The sequence below is a fragment of the Podarcis melisellensis genome (genome assembly GCF_964234715.1).
Source record: "Podarcis melisellensis genome assembly, chromosome: 14".
Classification (NCBI taxonomy): Eukaryota; Metazoa; Chordata; class Lepidosauria; order Squamata; family Lacertidae; genus Podarcis; species Podarcis melisellensis.
Window position 1 is genome coordinate 22,568,807 of NC_138546.1, and position 24,615 is coordinate 22,593,421.

At 47.3% G+C, this 24,615-nt stretch overlaps 2 protein-coding genes across 5 annotated transcripts in view; one reads left to right on the plus strand and one right to left on the minus strand.

Moving 5' to 3' along the window:
- Window positions 1-780: 780 nt before the first annotated feature.
- Window positions 781-6,121, minus strand: MSRB1 (methionine sulfoxide reductase B1). Its single transcript, XM_081888117.1, has 4 exons — window positions 5,965-6,121; window positions 1,958-2,100; window positions 1,099-1,213; window positions 781-993 (listed from the first exon to the last, which is right to left on the minus strand). The coding sequence occupies exons 1-4, from the start codon at window positions 6,017-6,019 to the stop codon at window positions 965-967; spliced, it is 342 nt and encodes a 113-aa protein (XP_081744243.1). The 5' UTR covers window positions 6,020-6,121; the 3' UTR covers window positions 781-964.
- Window positions 6,122-8,082: 1,961 nt separating this feature from the next.
- LOC309356193 (testis-expressed protein 2-like) overlaps window positions 8,083-24,615 on the plus strand; it is a 31,005-nt gene continuing 14,472 nt past the window's right edge. The window contains exons 1-3 of one of the 4 annotated variants that reach the window (XM_081887388.1): window positions 8,083-8,847; window positions 9,246-9,700; window positions 22,396-23,768. In XM_081887388.1, coding sequence (XP_081743514.1) covers window positions 22,422-23,768 — 1,347 coding nt within the window. In that variant the 5' untranslated portion in view covers window positions 8,083-8,847; window positions 9,246-9,700; window positions 22,396-22,421. Of the gene's footprint in view, window positions 8,848-8,881; window positions 9,701-18,921; window positions 19,023-22,395; window positions 23,769-24,615 lie in introns of those variants that run through there. The other 3 variants (XM_081887391.1, XM_081887389.1, XM_081887390.1) reach the window with 3 other exon arrangements.

The following is a 24,615-nucleotide window of genomic DNA, read 5'->3' on the forward strand; positions in this document are numbered from 1 at the left end:
TTGCTGTTTCAAAAGATCCTGGGCTGTTGGATAACTGTTTACATTAAGGGTGGGGAAGCTCAGCCCCCCCCCATTTCCTCCACCAGGTCAGTTTGGCTAAAGGATGCTTACTTGCCCAACACTTGGCACCATATACCATGTCAGGTGTGAGGCAGGTAAAGTCACAGCTAGGCCAAATAGGGCTTTGTAAGGCCCTTTGGAACCCTGGCTATGAGCTGTTACAACTTGACATTCACAACAGCCTGTAGGAGGGGTTAGGAACTGGAGGCCATTAAGCCAAACCTGGGCTACTAGAAGCCCCTGCAGTGAAGTCAAAACAGCAGCTGTGGCAACAGAACTTGCCAGCAGGCTGCTTGGGGGATATGGAGGCTTCTACCACCACTCTTTACTCCCATCTCAAAATGGTGTTTTTTTAAGGAGGGTCATAGCTACCCTGGGGTTTGTAGCATCTGAAATGCACCATGGATCCAACGCTAGTTTGGGCAGAGTGAATCTGGATTGATATGATCAGAGTCCTGCTCAAAATCACGCCATCTTCTGGGGCAACTCATTCCAGAGCCAGACAAGCACTCTGCTTCTGAGTGGAGGAAAAACCCAGACTTTGGTAGGGGGTCACAGGTGGAAGGTGGTCACACCTGAGCAAAAAGAAGAAGAAGAGGAGAAGAAAAGCATCTGGGTGAAGGGAAGAACATTCCAAACTAGACTCAATCCAAGATACAGGTTGAAATGGAAGGCCTCAAAGCAGGAGGTAGCAAATGAAGAGGGTATCAATCAGAAATAAAAGCCAGAAGAAAAGAGTCTTCATTTCTCTCTTCGTATTTGCCAGCGTCCATCCTGCCAGTCCAAAGGTAAAAGATTCCCAGCCGACAGAGAAGGGTTGTGCTCAACAGCTCCTAGATGGTTGGTGTGGAGTTGGATTGGTCAGCTAGAAGCAGCATCTGATTGGCTGGGTGTTCCAGCCTATTTACTCCCTCAGGTCCTTGTCCTTCTTGTCTAGAAAACACAGAAAGAGAAATTTGGATCCAACAGCTGCCATTTCAAAAGGGCTTTTTGTCAATGGGCAAAGTTGCAAATAGATGCACAGTTAATTAAGCTCACCTTTAGGGATGAACTTGAGAGAGCTGCTAAATATTCAGAAGCGAGACTGACCCCTTTTGGGGCCGTCGTTGATGAACTCGTGGCCCAGACCGTTGCCGCACTTGCCACATGAGACCTAGAAGGGAAGGATATGAAGCAAAGGGAATAAAGAGACAAAACTCCAGAGCCCTCAGCACTCCCTTGTGCATGGCTGCTTGCACACTAGGGTCTTAGCACTGCTTTTCCACAACCGGTTGAAAGCAGAATTAGAATGGCGGTCACACATGTGACTTAACAGAGCACATTATTTACCTAGCACTGACCATCCCCATAGTGAAGACCCTTCTCTAACATTCACCAAGAAGTTCCTCTCAGCACAGCCCCCTTGCAACTTTAATTAGAAGCTTCCTCGGTGTCTTCTGCCCCTAACATCTTTCTGGGTAGTGCTACATAGTATCCCTCATGAATAGTTTCTTAACCAATTAGTTCCTGTTTGCTTTTAAAATGTGTTTGTTTTTAAAACTGTAAAATAGTTGTCGCAAGGAAACTTCTGATTAAATGCACAGTAGCCCTCCAATGCCTCAATCGTGCTTTGCCAGTTCACTTTGGTCAGGCTGTTGCTGCAACTGATACAGTATTTTTGGTTTGGGGGTGGGGTGGGGGGCTTTGGAGGAGGCAGTGCCATAGATCAGGTATAAAAGAAGATGGCAGGACAAAACAAACCTACGAGAATGCAACGCACTGACAACAATGTTGGCTGAATTCTCTGGAAGACGTTGAGGAACACTTCTCTCTTAGGCACTGAAAGCAGATTGAAGGGCTGGACCCTTTGCTCACCTTGGGCTCCATTTCAACCCAGCAACAGTTCCTCAGTACTCACCTTGAAGGCTCCTGGCCGTTCTAAGTACTTGGAGATGCTATCTTCGTGGAGAGTTTCAGTGAAAGCCGGCCATGGAGATGAGTGAGCATACTTGGACCTGCTCGAGAACAGCTCGTAGCCACATTTGGAGCAAGCATATATACCTGTGCACAAAGATGGGAGCAGGAAGAAGAAGGGAATGAGGTCCCTGGAAGATATACATTCAAACTGGTTGTGGGTTATCTGCTGAACAAAGCCATACCCAAGTTGACTCGAAGCAAGAGTGCTTCCAGAAGCTGCACTCATCTCAATGCAGCATCCAGTAAACTATGCAAGCATCTCTACATGCCAAACCCCTTCCCCTCCTGCTTGAAATAGGATCAGGGTATTGGTCCCTTATGGGGCAGAGATGCTTTCTCCCCTCAATGCTGCCTTCATAGGCAATCAAACCTGTGGGAAGGGCAATAGCTGAGTGGTCCCAGGTTCAATCCTCAATGGCACCTGCAGGTAGAACTGGGAATGTCCCCTGCCTAAAAGGAGAGCCACTTTCAGTCAGTGTCAACAGTACTATGCTGGAAGGACTACTGTGTCTGTCTCAGTGTAAGACCGCTTCCTGCATCCCTAGGAGTTACCTCAACCCCAATTCTCTGTGTTCATCATAATGCATCAGAGGTAATTACCAGAGCTCCACAGAGAATTGCTCTTCTAGAATTAAGACTTAATGTTATGGCCTCTGTCTTTTCCAGATGGCTGGTGTAAGAAATTACCTTTGAAACAGCTTTTCTGTATGTTTTGTAAAATGGCTATAATACGACATCGTTCACTACCTTACCCCGTGTCCTGTATCGTAAAGATCCCCGTGGAAAATATATGTCTGAGCATAACCACCAGAGGCATTTTATGACACCAGTGCATTTGTGTGCTTTTGGCTATTAGACAAGGAAAATTATGTTACACTGCACGTCTCCTAATTGGAGCCAGGAAATTGAGCCCAATTTGTGCCTCAACTCTGAATGCCTTTTAATATTTTGTCATGGCTTACAGCTAAACCAATCATTTTTTATTTTATTTTTACTGTATTGTACTGTTCTCTGTGTTAATGAATAGACATTATCCACTTCTGTGCCAATTCCATCTTTACAATTGCTGACACTGAATAAACCTCTTTCACAACTCAGCAGGCACTGGAAGGGTGGCAAGATGTGATTCTATTAGGCTTGCAAATAGCCACTCACCTACAGGCCTGGAGCAAGTGAGAATTGCTTAGAACACAAGAAGAGTTTGATGGATGAGGCCAATGGTCCATTGAGTTGAGGCCAACCACATGCCTGTGGGGAAACCCTCAAACAGAATCTGGGCACAAGAGCCCTCTCCCCTCCTGTGGTTTCCAGCAACTGAGATTCCAAAATACGTATACTGTCTCTGACTGTAGAGGCAGAGCATAGCCACTATGGTTAGTAGCCACTGATAGCCCTCTCCTCCATGAATTTGTCCAATCCTCTTTGAAAGCAAGTTCTGCAGTTTAAATATATACTGTGTAAATAAGGACTTCCTTTTCTCCATCCTGAATCTTCCAACATCCACTTTCATTGGATATCTCCCGCTTGGACTACTGCAATGCACACTCTATGTGGGGGAAACTACAACTAATTCAGAATGCGGCAGCTAGACTGGTGACTGGGAGCGGCCGCCCAGACCACATAACACCGGTCTTGAAAGACTTACATTGGCTCCCAGTACATTTCCGAGCACAATTCATAGTGTTGGTGCTGACCTTTAAAGCCCTAAACGGCCTCGGTCCAGTATACCTGAAGGAGCGTCTCCACCCCCATCGTTCTGCCCGGACACTGAGGTCCAGCACCGAGGGCCTTCTGGTGGTTCCCTCACTGCGAGAAGCCAAGTTACAGGGAACCAGGCAGAGGGCCTTCTCGGTAGTGGCACCCGCCCTGTGGAATGCCCTCTCATCAGATGTCAAAGAGAACAACAACCACCAGACTTTTAGAAGACATCTGAAGGTATTTAAATATTTTGTTGGAAGCCGCCCAGAGTGGCTGGGGAAGCTCAGCCAGATGGGCAGGGTATAAATTAAAATTAAAATTTCCACAAGTTCTAGACTTTCGCTTTCTCTATGCCTTGCATAATTTTATAAACTCCCTATCATGCACCTCTTACTCACTTTTTCTCCAAACTAAAAAGTCCAAAATGCTGCAACGTTTCCTCATTAGAGAGTCACTCTGTCCCCTTGATTATTTTGGTTGCCCTTTTCTGAACATTTTCCCTAAGTTTCCTATTTTTGCTGCACTGTAGTGCCAATAGATGACAATAATGCAATCGCAAAAGGGAAGCCTTGCAGAACAGCCAATCAAGCAGAATAAATCTACCACTAATGCAAGATTATTGTGTCCATTACATGTCACACAAAACACCGACACTAAAACACCAGTCCAGAAGGGTCCCTAAATTGTGAGACAGCTAATTATTATTTTCATGGGCCAGTAAACTTCTGTCGGCTGGCTTGTGTGATACACCAGACATGATTGCATTGGGTAATGGAGGAGAAATGAATCCCTTCCACAGGATGCTTTGAAACCACAAGTTTCATCACTGTGCCAGTTTTATTCTTGAAGTGAATGGGGAAGCAAAATGTGACCTTGAAAAACGGTAAAAGTGTTTGATGCAATGGCGGTCCCAGAGACAATTTTCTCTGTGGTAGCAGCCCCCAATTTGCGGGACTCTCTTCCTACAGAAGTATATCTAAGAACCTTCACTGTATGACTTTCGCCATACGCAGAACTTACACCTCTTTTTGCCTCAGCCTTTGACAGCTAAGGGCTTCTGTTTTGAGGAACTCACCCCTTTTGCACAATTTACGCACTACCGTTCCATTTGGAACAATTTTATTTTCATTCATTTATTTGCATTTATATCCCACCTTTTTCTCCAGGGAGCTCCAAAGTGGTGTACATGGTTCTCCCTGTCCTCATTTAATCCTCACAATAACCCTGTGAGGTACCGGTAGGTTAGGCTGAGAAGCCGTGACTGGCCAAGATCACACATAGTGAGTGAGCTTCATGGGAGAGTGGCGATTCGAACCCTGGTCTCCCAGGTCTTAGCCGGACACTCTAACCACACTGTCACTCATTTCATTTTATCCTCATAATATTATCATCTGTTTTTATAATTGTATATTTTATTCTTTTAAACCACCCTGGGACCTTATTGGGAAAGGTTAGTAAGAAATCTTATAAATAATTTTAAGACAACATAATTAATTGATTAGCCCCATCATAACCCCAACAGGTACCAAGTACTGTTTATTTTCTAAACCACCCTGATATATTTGGATGAAGGGTGGTACTGTATATAAATTTTAACAACAACAAAAACAGTCCCTTTTCTCACTCTGATGCTGTGCCTTCTATCTACTTTCTGGGAGTATAAATCTCCATAAATAACAGGCAGGGCGCTTAAGATTCTTCTCAGTTTGTGCTCATACAAACATTTTTCTTTGTACTGTATTGGGGGCCAGCTGAGTCTGTGCCCCCAACAATCTACCCTCTATAGAGAGAGGGGGTGCATAACCCCCTATAAATCACGGGGAAAACCAGCTTTCTCCAAGTTAGTTGTCCCACCCAGATGTTCTATGAATATGTGACCAAACGAAAACACAACTGAAGGATGGGGTGTCCCTTTGAGACAGGTATTTCCAACCTGGTGCCCTCCGGGGGCTGAAGGGGTTGTAGTCCAACCGTTTCTGGAAGGCGCAAGGTTGGCGAAGACTGATGTAAGAAGACCACCATGACCAGAGTTTTATTGACTGCGCCGCTACCCCAGAGATTGCAATCCCCGCGCCGGGTGGCCTATATCGTGGATCCTCCCGATCCATCCACCCACCGATCCCGGGGGCGTGGAGGGGAAATCAGTTCCCCGCTTGCCGCAGGTAGTGAGTGGGGTGGAGATTCTGCGGACTAGATTCAGCCCCGCGCCGGGTGGATTCGATCCTTCCCCGTGGGATGATTTCCCCTTACCGGGTTCGAAGTGGTCCTGATAGATCTCGCCTCCTCTAAAGACGCAGAAGGACATGGCAGCGATCGCTCTCTCCCGGCCCCTGACGCCGCTCCGGCCGCTTCCCGGTTATATAAGCGGCCGCCCTCCGTCCCTCCTCCTCCTGGCTCTGTGTGCTCCGTCGCCTGCAGTTCCAGCGGGAGCGGCGCCAGGGGGCGCTGCCGGGCAACACTCCGCCGCCCGCGGAAGCCGAGCGCGCAACGTTAGCCCACGCGCGGAGAGGGACGGAGGGGGGAGAAGGGGCGCTCAGAGGAATCCCGGAAGAGCTGGATCAGGCCCAGATCAGGCTTAACTGCCTCACTGGAGCAAGTCAAAACGGGCCTCTTTAGTTCCGGTTTCCGCTCCTCCTAGTGGCCGACCAGATGCAGTTGTGTCCTTTTGTGGGGGGTGGCACCCAGGGCCCCAGTCATCAGAAGGAGTAGGAGCCCCTCAAACACACACACACACACTGAAACAGGGCTGGCAATGCCACATTTTGAAGGAAGGATGTGATCTGTAGTGGGGCCACCACTTTCAAAGCCCTGCTGGCTCACACTGATGGGAGAGTAGAGATGGGCATGGAGATATTTCTCTCTCTCTCTCTCTCTCTCTCTCTCTCTCTCTCTCTCTCTCTCTGTAAGGGGCAGCCCCAGACATTTTGGAGGTGGAGCCCTTAAAGGTAAAGGGACCTTACACCATTAGGTCCCGTCGCAGACGACTCTGGGGTTGCGGTGCTCATCTCGCTTTATTGGCCGAGGGAGCAGGCGTACAGCTTCCGGGTCATGTGGCCAGCATGACTAAGCCGCTTCTGGCGAACCACAGCAGCACACGGAAACGCCGTTTACCTTCCTGCCGGAGCAGTACCTATTTATCTACTTGCACTCTGACGGGCTTTCGAACTGCTAGGTTGGCAGGAGCAGGGACCGAGCAACGGGAGCTCACCTCGTCGCAGGGATTCGAACGCCGACCTTCTGATTGGCAAGACCTATGCTCTGTGGTTTAGACCACAGTTCCTTACCATCTCCCTAAAGCAAGGTGAGAAGCTTAAGGCCCCCAGGGACTCTCCATCTGGCCCCCAGAACTCTCCCCAGTTATATCCTGCTTAACACAAGGTTTGTGTTTGGCTACATAGTGTAGGAAACTATGGAACTTGCCCCCGCAGAAGAGGGGACGCGGGTGGCGCTGTGGGTAAAACCTCAGTGCCTAGGACTTGCCGATTGTATGGTCGGCGGTTCGAATCCCCGCGGCAGGGTGAGCTCCTGCCGTTCGGTCCCAGCTTCTGCCCACCTAGCAGTTCGAAAGCACCCTTAAGTGCAAGTAGATAAATAGGTACCGCTTTATAGCGGGAAGGTAAACGGCGTTTCCGTGTGCTGCACTGGTGCCGGCTCGCCAGAGCAGCTTCGTCACGCTGGCCAAGTGACCCGGAAGTGTCTCTGGACAGCGCTGGCCCCCGGCCTCTTAAGTGAGATGGGCGCGCAACCCCAGAGTCGGACACGACTGGCCCGTACGGGCAGGGGTACCTTTACGGGCCAGTCGTGTCCGACTCTGGGGTTGCGCAGAAGAGAGTGAAGGTCTCCAACTTGAATGGTTTTAAAATACTGTAGGACGTTATTGATGGTGACTACCTATGATGACTATGCTCTGCCTCCAGTGTCAGAAACAGCAGTGCTTCTGACTACCAGTTGCTGGAAACCACAGGAGGGGAGGGTTGTTCTTGTGCTTAGGTCCCACTTGCAGGTTTCCCTTTTGGGGCATCTGGTTGGCCACTGTGAGAACAGGATGCCACTGTCCTGATCCAGCAGGTTCTTCTTATGTAAAGTAAAGAAGAAAAGGCAAGTAAAACTGCTCTAGTTTTTACGCCCTAGAACAGCAGCAACTGAAAACTTTGCAAGGGGTCCCTTTTTTCCACAGTTTCTTGTTTTCCCAAGGACAGAATTGCCAAGAGGAGAATGCTCATGGCTTGTCCTGAACTGACCCCCACCTCATTGCAAGAGGAGGGGAAAGGGAAAGAAGCCACACCCCCGCATTGTGATTGGCCAGCTCTGCTATACGGTACCTCTGTGTGCAATCATAGGCTGTGGGAGGATGGGGTGGGGGGATGGGGCTCCAGCATTCAGTGGAGGGGGAGCTTTTGAGAAGGGGGGCAGCAGAGAAGGATTCTATTTTTAGCCTCTTTGATCCAGTGGCATATGGATCTGTAGGATGCTACTAGAAATCAGAACAAGGTTTTTGTTCATGTTATCCCCCAACCCCCGTGAAATTGCATTCCTTCATCTCACTGTGCTCTCCTTTGCTGTCCTAGAGATTGCAAACGCCGGCAGCACGGTGGCTGCTATGTATCCCCCATCCGTCAAGCAGATTTGTCACCCTTCCTCGAGACTGGGCATGGCGTGTTTCTCAAAAGCATCCCTTCCCTCCCCTGCCCCCCCTGTGATTGGACCGCACAGCGGGAGGCTGCAGCAGCATCAGCACCAGAATGAGCTAAGGATGCTGTGCTCCCCGCATTCCTCCATCCCTGGCACTCTGCTCTCTGGGCCAAACCTGCAGCTCTTTCCCCCCTTCCCCTCCCCCTCCTCAGAGCCCTGCTTCTGCTATGGCCAGGATGGCTGTAGCAGTGGCCTCAGCCGCTGCACTTCAGCTTAAATCTGGATCAGATCAGGTGGTGATGCAAGCAGGCAGCCGCGCAAGCTGCGATGCTCCTGTCCAGACTGGTAGATGGATAATCCTGTACTAGCAGCTGCGGGGCCGCGTGAAAAGGATCACCATCCGTGACCCACGTTCCCGTCCCAAGGGACAGCAGGAAAGTCCAGATCTTGGCCCACTGAAGGCATAAGGAGGACGGCACCCCCCCACACACATAAAAAAAGGTGAGCTGGATGGAGAGCCTGGCAATTTTAGGTTCTTTTATTTTTGTGTCGAGCAAGGGTTTTGGTTTGGGGGTGCACTCTGGAGGCAAAAATATACGGAAGGGAAATAACTTTTTGCTGGACTAATTGCTGTGCAGGTGAACATGTAGCAAGGGCTGCAGGCTATCTAGATTATAGACAGAGATGTGGAATTGACATAAACAGATCTCTTCACTAGGAAGGTACCCAGTTTGTATCTCATGTAAGGAGAGATCGATTTGAAGAGCATCTAGCCGAGATATCTAAATTGGTGGGCACTGGGCAGGTATCCAACAGAACAAAAAGTTGTGGAGTACGAAAGGGAGAATTGGAGAGTTTCCTTTTCCTGCAAGTGGGTTACAATGGTCTCTTTCTAGCAGAGAGGCAAATCCCTCTAGCTCTGGAGGACTCTGCCTCGGACCTGACCTGTCTTGGCTCCGTTGCAGGAAAGGTTTGTTGCCCTGACTCCTGTCTGCAGTCTTCACTCTCTCGTCATTGCAAGGTTGTCTGCAATGCCCGCCGCATTTGGCTCTCGACGCACCAATGCCATCCAGGACTCGGAAGCCAGGTGAGGAGGAGAAGGAGCCTTTTTAGTTTTCTCTCCAGACTGGCTCAAGCAGTTCAGCCCAGGTGGTGCCAGCATTCTGAAGCGGGAAAGATGCCAGTGAAGAACCCTGGCACATCAGAGGTGCCACAGGCACAAGGTGGATGAAAAAGTATTTCTCTCTCCCTGTGAGCCAGCGTGCGGCAGAGGCCGTTTCCCCGATGAGGAACCAGCAAGTGAGCTGGCACCATTGGATCTCCCTCTTTGCTGGCATCCTTCCAGTCTGATCAGGTGAGTTTTATGGAGACTTCAGAGCTGGGAGAGGCTTTGGTCCCTGAGATACCCCTTCTCAAACTTGGCAGAAAAGAATGATAAGCAGGACTAGACCTTGTTTTTTCTCTCATTGCATCAAGGATTCAAAACAGAATAATAATCATGTTTTGGGTGCTACTGGCAATTATGAATAGGTGTATTAAAAATACATTTATTTTATGATGAGCTTCGTGGAATGGCTGTCCATATAATTTTGGCCCCTGGCCCTTTCTGCTTGTGGCCTCAGTGCTGCAGTCAGCTGTGGTAGCCAATTTGCAAGGAAGCCAATGAGCTGTGGTAACCGCTGTTTACTGGAGTGCAGAGCTGGGGAACTTGGGGCCCTGCAGAATGTTGCTGGACTCCAACTCCCAGCAGCCAGCATGGCTAGTGGTCAGGGATGATGGGAGTTGTGATCCAACAACACCTGGAGAGCCACAAGTTCCCAAGTCTTGCCTTATAGGTAAGTCACCCACTTGTATACAGTATAGTACTTGACAAGAGAACCGGGATTGGGACGTCCAGTGGCACCCAGCACGATGTACTTTTTTTTTTTAATGCCCCATTCATGCTGTATTATGAAATGCTGTGCCGCTTATAATGAAGTGTTAACAAGATCTGTGTTGGGCTTTGTCAACCTGGTAGTGCCCTCCAGCTATTTTGGACTCTAGTTTGGCCTGTGATTGGGAATGATCGTATGCTGATTGGGGGCTGATGGGAGTTGTGGTCCAAGACAATTGGAGGTAAATTTGGGGGAAGGCTGTTCTATTTTACATTTTCAGTGGCCAAGACTAGCACCACCAGCCAAAATGCTGGACTGCAACTTGTCTTTATGTTCAAAATATCTGATGGCCAGAGGACGACACGTAAGATCTCAACAAAGTCTTCTTCTTCTTCTTGTAAGATACTAGGCAGCCTCAAATAACCAAAAATGTGTGATTCTTAAGCAACTTTTTTGGAAGGTAGAGGAGCCTGGCAAGTAACTCCACCACAGCATGCTGCACCTGAGCTGAACCATTGGTCCATCTAGCTCTGTAGCATCTACTTTGACTGGCAGCAGCTCTCCAGGGTTTTTGGCAGGGGACATTCTCAGGTCTGCTTGGGAGATGTCAGGGGTTGAACCTGGGACCTTTTGCATACAAAGCATGTGCTCTGCCACTGTGCAACAGCCTTGCCCTTTAGGAAGTTGCTTTGCACCAAGACCACTGGTCTGTCTTACTCAGCAGATTGTTTGCACTGATTTGCAGCAGCTCTCCAAGGTTTCAAGGCAGGAAACTTCCCCAGCCCTACCTGGAGATACCAGAAATTGAATCTGAGACCTTCTGCCTGTGAGGCAGATACTCCACCACTGATATTCCTGGCCTCGTGGTTTGGAATAAAGGGGTGATTTACGGTAAATAGGAACACAGCAAGTTGCCATTTCCTGAATCAGACCATTGGTCCATCTAGCCCAGTTTGAACCTGGGATCTCCTGCATGGAGGGCAGATGTTCTGCCACGAAGCTGCAGCCCCAACCCTCCACGATCAATGAGCCCAGTTTTGCAAACAGCTTCCACATGAAGGCTGTAAATCCTGACACCCCCCTTTTTTCAGATCTGAGGGCAGACCCACAGCTAAAGATTCATCTCTCTAGGTGGCTACTGAGAGAACAAGGTTGGCCAAAGGAGACGAGCAAAGGCAGAGGTTTGAGATCTGTGTGGCAAAGCAGGTCGATCAAAGCCACCGTCCCCCTCTGGATGCTGCCATTTTAAATTAGGTCAGTCGTTCATCCTGGATAGATTTCTGCAGTGCACCCCTCCTTCTTTGCAGAGCAGAATTTATTGTCAGTGGCAGGTGCCTAGAGAACATTTCTTGAGTGAGGAGGTCCTCCCCCTCTGCCTCGCTGGGTGTCTGTGCATCCGGCTGAGAAAGGAAAGAGCAACAGATTATCCCAGAGAGTCTGAGAGGTTGCAAGGAATCAAGAGGGTCAACTTCTTTAATAATAGCTGCAGACTCCGCTCTTCTGCACCACCACCCTCCCACACCCTATTTTATATGTTTATTTATTTAAGGGGGTGGGGAGCCTTTTTCAGCCTGTGGGCTGGATCCCTTTCTGAACAACCTGGGGTGGGTGGAGCCATAAATGCATTCCCCCCCCCTTTGTACAGAAAGCTAGTTTCTACCCACCCACCTCTGTATCCCACCCATCTAGGCAAGCAAAAGAGGAATGATCAGAGTTCAATAAAAGCATGCTAGGTGGGCAGAAACACTGAAGGAGGGTGCAAAAGAGGGTGCAACCTGGGGACAGTCCTGAGGGCCAGACAGAAAGGTCTAGAGAGCCACATTTGGCCCCCTAGGCTGAGGTTCCCAACCCCTGATTGATTTTATGAGATTTTTTTATCCTCCCCTTCCTGTAAGCTTCCAAAGAAATTAACTTATCTTTATGTACAGCTCTGCTTCCTCCTAGCCTATGATGGAAAAGGGGTGGAAATTCATCTGCCTTTGATATGGCTGTTGCCTCAGCTATGATGGGGATGCTTAGACTTAGAGGGACTTTTTTAGTTTTGGAGGGATCAGTGCATTAAAATCTGGAATCACTCTGTTCAACAACATCTCTGTCCAATGCTGCAGTCTGAAAACGAGAAACTGCCTGGGCCTTTTTTTAAAAAAAAACCAAAAGCAATAATACTGGGAGTTCATCCTTTCTTATAAGAAATTATCAACTTGTACCTGAGTTTACTTATTTCCTCCTCCCTCCCAGTCTGTTTTGCTTTTCTGCTCCATCTTTTTAGACTAAGGTTGAGAGCAGGGCCTGTGCTGTTACTATTGATCTTTCTGAGAACCCTTTTTGGCTGAAGAGCAGGATGAAAGTTCTTTAAATAAATAAATGCAGACAGTGCCTTCTCGCTCCTGCCCAAATCTGACCCTAATTCTATATTTGTAGGACAGATCAAAGTAATGCTTAATAGGCACTTTGCCTATGCTTGAAATATTTCCTTCTGTTTTACGAAGTCTCATGCACAGAGATGACATCTCTGTAATAAAAACCTGACTTTGAAAGTAACTTTCCTACCATTGTTGTTGTTGTTTAGTCGTTTAGTCGTGTCTGACTCTTCGTGACCCCATGGACCAGAGCATGCCAGGCACTCCTGTCTTCCACTGCCTCCCGCAGTTTGGTCAGACTCATGTTTGTAGCTTCGAGAACACTGTCCAACCATCTCGTCCTCTGTCGTCCGCTTCTACTTGTGCCCTCCATCTTTCCAAACATCAGGGTCTTTTACAGGGAGTCTTCTCTTCTTATGAGGTGGCCAAAGTACTGGAGCCTCAGCTTCAGGATCTGTCCTTCCAGTGAGCACTCAGGGCTAATTTCCTTAAGATACAAAATATGTATTTTATCAAATTGTTGAACTTGTCTTATATTTTGGAAATGTACATCCAGGGTTTTTTCTCCTTTAATTTTTTTTGGGGGCCCCCAAGAGAGTGGGGCTCTAAGCTATAGCTTGTTTAGCTTATACATAAATCCGGCACTGGCCACAGCCTTTCTTTGTACAAAAGTCGCTCCTTCCCCTTGCTCATTTTGTTTTTTCCTTTTCTGGACTGCCCATAATAATCCTTGGCAGCAGCATGAAAATCCCTACAACTTCAAACTCTGAAGATTCACAGAGTTCTCCGGCAACATTCCATAGTACTCTCACTTCATAGAATCATAGAGTTGGAAGAGGAACCTCAGAGTTCATCTATCCCAACCCTGCTCAATGCTGGATCTGCAGTGCTGGACTTTGAAACTGCAGCATCCTCGGCTGCCTTTGCTTACTCCTCCAGCAGAGGTGGGGAGCTTTTAGAGCCTGGCTGTTGTTGTTTTTAAATTCCATTTAGCTTTGCAATCTTCACTTTTATGCATATTGCTCAAGGCTGAGAAGATTGAGATTTAGAAGGTGCTGGTACAACTTTTTATTTTTAGCTTGGGTGAGCTATGAGCATTTCAGCTTCCATAAGTGGTGCTTGATATGCTTGTCATCAACACCTTCTGCAACAATTGAGAGATTAGACCCCAGTGAAACAGCTTCATGTCAGGTCAGACTATTTGTTTATATCACCCAACATCCTAGAACATAGGAAGCTGCCTTCTCCTGAGTCAGACCATTGGTCCATCCAGCTCAGTATTGCCTACACCCGTGGTTCCCAAACTGTTTGAGGCCACTGCCCCCTTGTTCCCATAAGCTCATCCCCAGTGTGCACTGCCCTATAAAAAGCATTATTCAGAATAGCAGTCTGCACCACACACTAAGGGAGATAAAACCACAAGAATATTCAAAACAGTAGCAATGAATTGCACATTTATTCAAAATCCAATTCAAACTATTTCATTAATTCAAATGTATGAACTTGATTTGGCTGATACCAGCTTTACCTATAACTAGCTGTCTTGTGACGTGTGACGACTCTGAATTGTGAATACAAACAAGCGTGACCAAAGGAAATAGCTTTGAAAGCGATAAGAACAGCAAAATGTTAAATACGAAGCGAGGAAGGTGATTCGCTCTAGGCAGGAAAATAGCCCTGGACTTGTCTTAACAAAAATGTTTTTAGCAGGCACCGAGAAGAGTACAGTGAAGGCGCCTTCTTGATATCAATAGGCAGGGAGTTCCAAAGTGTAGGAGCTGCCACACTCAAAGATTGAGTGTCACACACCTGTGACAATGTCAATTCCAGAGACAGAGCTAGCAGCTCCGGCACCCGGAGCGGTGCACATGCTGTGCACCCAGGGGCGGGGGCATGGGGGCGAGGTGAACGTCCCAGGGGGGCAGATCAAGCTGCCCACGGGGGGTGGAGCAAGCCGCCCATGGCAAGCTGCTTCCTGGGTGGGTTGGGGGGAGGGAGTTGCGCTGCTTTGCCAGCAGCCTTCCTCCCTTCCCTATTCCTTTTGACAGCTCGGGGGAGGCTCCCCCACCCAGGAAGCAGCCTGGGAGCGGGGGGCAATGGCATGCCACCCACCCGCAACTCCCAAGCCTCCCCTGAGCTGTCAAAAAGAAGGGGGAAGGGTGGAAGGCCCCCAGCAAGGTAGCGCAGTTCCGCCCCTTCCCCTGACAGCTCGGGGTAGGCTTGGGAGTCGTGGGCAGGTGGCACGCCAAATGTCACCCCCATCAGTGATGACACCCGGGGCAAACTGCCCCCCCGCCCCTTCCTCCGCCCCTGGTCAGTTCTACTGATCAAAGTGGCTGAACGGGCATATATGGGGTAAGGCAATCTTGTAGCTGAACTCTGATCCCAAGTCATTAAAAGTAAGACCTTGAACTTGGCCCAGTAGCAAATTGACAGCCAGCGCAGATCTCTGAGCACAGGCGTGATATGCTGACAGGGCCTCCCTTCTGTCAGCAATCATGCTGCAGCATTTGGCACTAACTGCAGCCTCTGAATCAAGTGCAAGGGAAGCCCCACGTAGAGCTTGTTGCAGTAACCCAGAAAGCCTTAAAGACCCAGGGTGCTTCTCTCTCTGACCTCACCTTGAAGGTCAGCCAGGAATTTCCTATGAGATTTAGAGCTGTAGGACCTCTCCAGTAGGTCTGGTCAAGGGCAGGATTGTGCCCCAAGCTATTTCACAAGACTACATCTCCCAGCACTCCATAGGGAGGAGAGGTTTTGCCAGTTACGCTAGCTTGAAGTGCGGGTGTAGCTTTAACCAAGGAGCGAATGAGGGCCTGAGTCCTGCAGCTGAGGAAAGCGTTTCAACTGCAGAACTAATAAAGGCAGCAATTAGCTTTTGGCGAGGATGCTCAATCAGAGATAATTAGACGAGGGAATTCCTGACTCTATAATTGATACGTCTCTTCAAAGGGGGCAGGACAAGTCATACTTGATGAGAACAATTTGCAGCCAAACCACCAGATTGGCATGAAGGAGGATGAGAGCGCCCAGAAGTGCCATTTTCCCTGTTTCCTACAAGGCAACAAGAAAGAGCAAAAAGCCAGGAATGGCGGACGGGAGTCTATTAGATGGATTGTCAGCTACATTTTAGGCCAGGTACAGGGCCCCTTCAGCTCCCATTATCCTTGACTGGTGGCCATGATTAAGCTGATGCAAGTTGGAGTTCAATGAAACCTGGAGAGTCTGATGTTCCCCCATCCTCCTTATAGGTCCTAAGCCTGTTGTTATCCCAAGAGCACTTGCCCCTCTGCCTAGCCAGGTATTAGCTATTGTGATACTATAGAATGCTCGCCAACATTTAATGCTCTCCAACACACTGTGGGAGAAACGTCAGTGATTACAATGCTCTGTTTTTATTTCTGACGCTGAACTCAGCCCTGAATGAGCTATTAGATGGATGTTAAATGTTTGGGTGGGACGCAGGTGGCGCTGTGAGTTAAACCACAGAGCCTAGGATTTGCTGATCAGAAGGTCGGCATTTTGAATCCCCGCGACGGGGTGAGCTCCCGTTGCTTGGTCCCTGCTCCTGCCAACCTAGCAGTTCGAAAGCACGTTAAAGTGCAAGTAGATAAATAAGTACCGCTCCAGCGGGAAGGTAAACGGCATTTCCGTGCACTGCACTGGTCATGCTGGCCACATGACCCAGAAGCTGTACGCCAGCTCCCTCGGCCAATAAAGCAAGATGAGTCCCGCAATCCCAGAGTCGGTCACAACTGGACCTAATGATCAGGGGTCCCTTTACCTTTACCTTTTTAAATGTTTGGGTGAAAGGACCATCTCTCCATGGCAGAGCATCTGTTTTGCATGCAGAAGGCTCACAGGTTCAGTCCCTGATGGCATCTCCACATAGGGCTAGGAATTTCTCCCCTCTGAAGTCCTGGAGATTCGCCTCAAGTTATTGTGGATCATACTAAGCTTGGTAGGCCAAAGGTCTGACTCTCTGTAAGACACCATCCTATGTTCTGTACTTTAAAGAGCAAGGATTTCTAAAGCGAGCAAGATAGATATGGACTTACGAGGCTCACCCTTCCTAGGAGCTGGTGCAGGAAGGCGCAGGTTGAATTCTAGGACCTGATCTGCTACCAAGCAGGTTTAGACTAGGGAATCTGAACAGACACATCTAGCTTCAAAAATCTACAAAACCAGCAATATTTACAACCAAGAACATCTCCGGGAGACTCTGCTGTCCTCCGCTAATTGATTTTCCTCCCCATCTTGCCACAATAGCCTGTTGTAGTAGTGAAGTTTCACCCTGGGCCAGCAGGGGGATACTGTAGATAGTTTTCACTCAGGTCCACGTCAGTTATTTTAGGTGGGAAACTCTGGGTTGTTGTTGCTACAATGTTGACATATAAAAGCAGGCCAGCTGAGCTGTTTGCTGTTCAGTTCTGTCCAGCTTACAAGTAAAGAGCTGCTCTGGAGAAATCACTGTGTCGTCTGCTATGTTCGCCCACAACTTAACAATAACAAAAGGAGCCCAGGGCAGCAAAGGTATCAATACTAATATAATTAAAACTTTAAAGCAACCTTCTAAAAAAAAACAGTTTTAAATTCCCCCAGGCAGTCTTTTTCAGTGGTTTCTACAAATTGCTGTGTACTCCAAGTTCCTTCTCAAGAAAATGAGCTTTCTAAATCTGGATCATCTTTATTGTGCTATTGATTGTGCTTTCAGCAAGTTAATAACCTCTCAGGAAATGGGGACTGCCTTTTGCATACTCAGAAACCACTCAAGGCAGGACTCAGTGATTGACAGCAGAGAAAATGCTGACCCCCTGAGTGAGATGTAGGCTGGAGACAGATCAATAGTTTTGCACTTTCTTTACCACCCCCACCCCCAGAGAGCTGAAGGGGATAGGATCTTTTACTTGGGAGACAGACCCTTCAACTGTTACCTCTCCTTGTGGCATATATAGGGGGATATTACAACCTCTCCTTACCTTCGGGAGCCATTAGTGCCCCTGTGACATCACAGCAGCCATTTCTCCAATCCCAACCCTCATCTCAAACCTGTTTGCATAATAAGCAACTTACACACCTACAGTATTGTTGGAGGGACTTCCTTTCTTAACATGGACTGGTGCAATGGGTCAAAAATACATTGTGAGCATGCAAATGTGAGCAATAGTCAAAAGAGCTGCACCATCTCTGTGCCAGCCAGCTGGGGGGCATTTTGTTCATTACAAAACAATTAGTGCCAAGAAATATCTGTGCTATTGCCAGGGCGGCAGATTCCTCAAACTATATTTCTCTTGCTGTGAGGGAAATAGACTAACAAAGCTGACTGAAACTAGTTTGCAGGGAGAGGGAGGGAAGAGCAGAGCACCTGCTTTGCAACACAAAGTTCCCGTGTTTGATTTCCGGCATCTCCAGGTAGGGCTGGGATGGGAAAGACTCGTCGGAAACCCTGCAGAGCTGCTGCCAGTCAGTGTTGATAGTACTGAGCTAAAGGTCTGAGCTGGTATAAGGCAGCTTTTGTGTTCTTGTGTTCCAAAACCTACACTCCACTGGTGCCATTCCCCATCTATTGCTTCTTCATAGATCCCCAGATAGACTGGAGACGTTATTTCAAGTTCATTTTGTTCATGAAGAAGAGGGATTGGGGAAATGTAAGGAACATGGGTGGCGCTGTGGGTTAAACCACAGAGCCTAGGACTTGCCAATCAGAAGGTTGGCAGTTCGAATCCCTGCAATGTGGTGAGCTCCCGTTGCTCGGTCCCTGCTTCTGCCCACCTAGCAGTTCGAAAGCACATCAAAGTGCAAGTAGATAAATAGGTACCACTCCAGCAGGAAGGTAAACAGCATTTCTGTGCTCTGCTCTGCTTCGCCAGAAGCGGCTTAGTCATGCTGGCCACATGACCCGGAAGCTGTACGCTGACTCCTTCAGCCAATAAAGCAAGATGAGCGCCGCAACCCCAGAGTCGGTCCACAACTGGACCTAATGGTCAGGGGTACCTTTACCTTTACCTTTAAGGAACATGGAGGCCCTACAACGTTCAGGCTGAGAATGGCAGCTGGGGCAACAGCATTGCAGCTTCTGATTAATTCATGCCAGTAAAGTGCTTAAAAGAGCTTGCCAGAAATAATGAGCCTTTAAACAAAGGAGCAAGCAGGCTTCCAACTTGAAAATCAGGGAAGGATATGTGTCCTGGCAGAGTAAATGCAAAGAATGTTCTGAAGGCGAAGCAAACTTTTCCTTGTTGTGTGCTGGCAAAGTACTAGGTTGTTCTTGTGTTCATTTTTGTTATGTATTTTGTGTTTATATATTTTGATTTTATGTTGTGAGCTGCCCTGAGACCTGCAGTTATAGGGCAGTATACAAATAACAACAACAATAGATGGGAAAGTGCCCTGGGCAGCAATCCTGGGCATTGATAAGCCTGTCCCAGTGAAATATCAGAGGGTGAGTTGCCCCAGACTCCACACACACCTCTTTGCTTATTGGCATCTGTCCAGAAGCTCATCCAAGTGACCTGTTAATTGACCGTTTCATCCAGCTTACTTGTGCAGAGTTTACACATAGGTTTGGCTACATCCGGTCTTTATTAAGCATTCATTCTGGGAGGGTTTTGTTGAGAGGTTATACCAGGTAATTTAGGTTTGCACATTTTTTTTTAATTAATAGATATACTGCTATTTTTTTTAAAAAAAAGGCAGAGCAGATTACAACAATTGTACATAAAACCATGCAATGAAAATATATATTCAAAAAGTTAAAATCAGAAATCAGCCAGCTACTGTAGAAGGATACATCTTAATTGCCTGCATAGTGGAATAGGAAAGTTATCAGCAGGCCTTTAAAAGTTGAAGCAGAAGACACCTGCTGAATCTCCATTGGCAGGGTGTTCCACAGGACTGGGCAGATGACACTAAAGGCTCGATTTCTTGTTGTTGTCAGATGAGCCTCCCCAGTTCTGGGAATGATCAGAGATGCTACCGCAGATTATCTCAGTGATTGAGCTGAGATATAAGGCTTCAGGTGGTCACTGGTGTACCCTAGACCCGTGTTGTCCAGGGCTTTGCAAATTAAGACAAGGACTTTTAACCTGGCTCAGTACAGTGGTACCTCGGGTTAAGAATTTAATTTGTTCTGAAGGTCCGTTCTTAACCTGAAACTGTTCTTAACCTGAGGTACCACTTTAGCTAATGGGACCTCCTGCTGCCGCCGCACGATTTCTGTTCTCATCCTGAAGCAAAGTTCTTAACCCGAGATACTATTTCTGGGTTAGCGGAATCTGTAACCTGAAGCATCTGTAACCTGAGGTACCACTGTAGTAGATGGGCAGCCAGGGTCAGCCAGATGACACTGCATTCTGCTTCAGCTGCAGCTGCAGCTTCTGAACCAGGTCCAAGGGCAGACCCAAGTAGAGAGCATTGCAGTAATCCAGGATTGAAGTTGCCAACGTATGGGTTACAGTTATGAGGTTAAGTGTCATCATAAAGTGGGTTAAAGTACTTAGTTGCCATAGCATAACAAAACCTCTTTAAAAAAAAGAATTGGGCTTTCTGCAGTTTGGAAAAATGACAAGGAAATGCACTAGAAAGCATAGGATGGGTGGGAGGGTGCCTTAATGGGAAGACATATAAACACCTCATAGGCCAATCCAGATGAATCTATATATCTGTCATCTGGGGGAACCCTATCTATTTCTGCACCAAGTTAACTACTTTATCAGCAAAAAAGGAAAACTATCATGAGATCTATAGAAACTTGATTTAAAAAAAAAAATTAATGGAAGCAGAGATTCCGAGGACAATGAATTTTGCACTCAGGAAACATTCAGTATTTATTCTAATGTAGAATCTCAAACATACACACAACCCTGGTAATACTCCTAAAGGTCAGAACATCAGAATCCCTGACCTATTATTATTTTTTGAACAACTTTTTACCAATAGAACTCTCAGCAGAGAATCTCCCTTGCAGCACAACCTATTTTTAATTCATTGCTTTTTAAAAATCCCCGAGGGATTTAAGATTAATGTGACAATGCATGAGTCACTCTTGCTGAAAGCTAAAGTCAGTTAAAAATACAAGTTTACAAAGCTAAAAATAATAATTAAAAAAAACTGAAAACCCAATGACAACCCAGAACACAGCTTGGGAAACTGTGATTCCATTAGGTTTTTTTTTTTTAAAAAAAAAAAGGGAATAAATGTTCCCAGTAAAGCCAAATGCTGGCAATATAGATGATGTTACTATAAAGATCAATGGTCCCAAAAGACAAAGAGTTGAAACTATGTCATAATCAGAGTAAACCTATTGAAATAAATAGGCATAACTGATTTAAATCTATTACTTTCAGGGAATCTACCCTGAATATGCCTTAAGGCTGAAAGTTATGTTTGATAATCTGGCTTCTTTTTCTTCTTCTTATGCATTGATTAAATAAGATAGGGAAGTAAAGGGGGGGGGACCACTGAATAGTGTCTGAATTGCCATCACATCTTGCTCTGTTGTTGAATTTTAAAATCCTGTCATTTCAAAAATGAGAAAGATTGTGGAATTCCACTTTACAGGCAGATCTGTACCAAAGCTTTGTCATCGTCCCCCCGTCCCCCCCTTCCACTCTGAGAAAGTTGTTGAGAAAATGTTTGGGATTTCCTACAGATAATGCTTAGAACCATTTCACCAGATTACAATTCCCAGCATTCTTAGGCAGAAACAATGGCCATGAAAATTATGCAAAACGAAGCTAAGTATGTAGTCCAGACAATGATTTTTATTTATTTAAAATAATCTCTCAACTGTTTTTCATTTCAAGACAATATCTCAAAGTGGTTTATAGCAAGGAAATAACGCAGCAATAAAATCAGTGAAAAACTCCTTAAAACTTAGCAACATGATCCAGAGGCAATAATAAAAAAAAACCCACAAGTATGTGTTGGAGATGCCTGCTCAGAGATGTGTTTTCATTAGACTATAAGTGTTCCACCACTATTGCCTGCTGTATCACCTATGGGCGGGCACTTCAAGGACAGGACAGCCTTTGCAAAAGGCTGCTCTCCAGCTATTTTGGACTACAACTACAGTCGTACCTTGGAAGTCGAACAGAATCCGTTCCGGAAGTCTATTTGACTTCCCAAACATTTGGAAACCAAAGCACAGCTTCCTATTGGCTGCAGGAGCTTCCTGCAGCCAATCAGAAGCTGCGGAAGCCCCGTCAGACATTCAGGTTCCAAAAATAGTTCACAAACCGGAACAGTCACTTCCAGGTTTGTGGCGTTCAGGAGCCAAAATCTTCAAGAACTAAGCTGTTCAAAAACCAAGGTACAAATGTATGTGGCTGGTGGGAGTTGTATTCTGAAATAACTGGAGGGCACCAGCATTACACCACTGAGGAGGCTAGGAGGGCCTCCTTAGAAGATCTTGATGATGGAGTGAGTCTAGCTGTGGGGAAATGTGCCTTCAGGCTACCTTGACCCAGTGGCGTAGCGTGGGTTATCAGCACCCGGGGCAAGGCAAGTAATTTGCGCCCCCTAACCCATGGATTTGCGCCCCCTAACCCATGGATTTCCCTAACCCCCAGATGTTGCGCCCGGTCCGGCTGGGCCCCTCTGCACCCCCCACGCTACGCCACTGCCTTGACCTGAGTTTTTTAGGGCTTTGTATGCCCATGAGCACAGGGACTGACAATACCGTAGTTTGTAAAACTTTATGGAACTGAATAATGCCTTACATGATGAGATTATTTGGGGCTGGAGGTATATTTCTATTCCATGGGGCTTAATCTGGAGGTTCGCATGTCTCTGAATGTCTCCCATCACTTTTGCAGGTTCAGTGTCAGGGAGGATGTGAAAGATGGATGACCACTCTCAAATCACTTTTGGTCCATTGACTGCAAAGTTTTCTTCCCGACCGTACCCTCAGCAGGGAGGCGAACCTACTAGTTCCCAACAGTTAGCCAACCACCTTGCTGCTCCCAGCAAAGAAGATGACTGGGAAGGCGTAGATGGAAATGAACTGATCTTTGCCTTAGATGATGAGGAAGATGCAATTCCTGACTCACCCGACCACTTTTCTATGTGTGAAGATATTGGGAAACAGGATGAACATCAGGAAGAGTCCACATTCCACATGCCATCCCCTCTGCCGTCTCCTCCTGAACTGGATTTCTTGCCCGCCCTCCCCATTTCCAGTTCACCCAGTTTATCACCCCAGAGATCAACAGGCCTTGTAAACCCTCAAGGCCCCAAGCCATTAATCAACTTAGTGAAATCCCTCTCAACTGAAATTGAGCCCCGGGACGCCTCTTCCCTCAAGCCCCAACCTTTGCTGAGCTTGGTCAAATCTATTTCAACTGAGATTTCCCGCCTGGAGCCAGAGGTGACACAGTCCAAGTCCGACTCCAAGCTCAATGTCCATCGATGGCGGCAGATCACCCATCCCAAGGGCAAAAATGGGGATTCTAGGACGGCTCCCTCCTCCCCCAACATTTCCCCCTCAGAGAGCAAAAGCAGCTTCTTCAAGGCTCAGGAAGCCAAATTTGAGGACACGAAAAGGCGGTTTTCCGAGGCCATGCATGAACCCCTTAGCAGACTCAGCAAAATCATGGGGGATGAGAATAATGTTTCACCAAAACACAGATCCCCACTTTCTGGCAACCACGCCCACGATTCCCCTTCTAGCAACAGCAAGGAGACCATTTGGGAAGACGAGAAGAGCCCCACCCAGGAGACCAATCTGCATGGGGCTGTTCCAGGACAGCCATCTGGGAGGAGTCAAGTGGAGGACTATTGCCACAGTGAACAGAAATGGGGTTCCTCCTTGAACTGCCAGTATGAAATATGCTCCTACGGAGATGTCATCCAAGTGGTGGAGGTTGCTGCGGACAAAAGCAGTGGCACGGAGGAAGTGCGGATGCTTCCACCTCTGGACATCCTCCGCCCCACCAAGCCTTGTAGCAGAGTGCCATGCAAAGCGCTTGTCTGCGTCGCCATCTTGGCCTACCACTATTTTGTGCTGCCGCTGCCTCCTTACATCTCAGGCCTCTGCCTTGGCTTGGCATGTGGGTTCATGCTGGGCTTCCTCATTATTCTTCTGATGATGCCAAAGCGTTCCTTGTCTCCACGGAAAAGGCAGACATCTCTAGACCAGCTGCCATCAGAGACGCTGAATCAGCAGCCCCAGGAACCCAACATTCTTAAGGTAGGGTGTTGGAAGTTGGCCATTGGTCCCATATAGCCTCATAATGTCTGCACTGACTGGCAGTGGCTTTCCAGTCTTTTAGCCGGGGAACTCTCAGTTCTACTTGGGGATTGAACCCGGGACCATCTGCATGCAAAGTACATTCTCTGTCCCTGAGCTACAGCCCATCCCCAACAAATTGCTCAGTGGAACCAATCTGAGGCAGAATGCTGAAACAAAAATCCTGTCACCGTCATTTGTTTCCAGACATCTCAACTGATATTTTTAAAAAAATTTATGAAATTATACATAGCTAGCTGTACTGGGCAGGGTGGGTTGACATTTTGACAACAACCTAAGATTCTGACGTTTGCACAAGAAACTATAGTAACCAGAATAACCCAGAGTTTATGAAAAAGAAAAGAAAAACACTGGGCTGCCATTTTTTTCCTGACCAATTGGCCGTCCAGTTGGTTGAAAGATTTTATATAATGTTTAATTTTTGATTTTTGTTTTTTATGAATTAGTTTTTGTACCACCCTAAGAACTTTTGGGTTGAAGAGCTGGTTATAAATGGAATCAATCAATCAATCAGTTAATCAGTCAGTCCTAGGCCAGACATTGCCCACTCTTAACAAAGAGCCCTTGGTTGGTGGGGTTGGTCAAGATCCCTCAGTGAAGGGGCAGCCATTCTCTACAGTTGCCCCAGCATTCATTCATAGATTTATTTATTGCATTTATAACCTATCTTTCCTCTAATAATCTCAAGCTGCTGTTCAGTGTTCTTCCCCATTCCATTTTATCCTCACAACAGCCCTGTGAGGGAGGTTAGGCTGAGAGACCATAGTTTGCCTAAGGTGACCCAGGA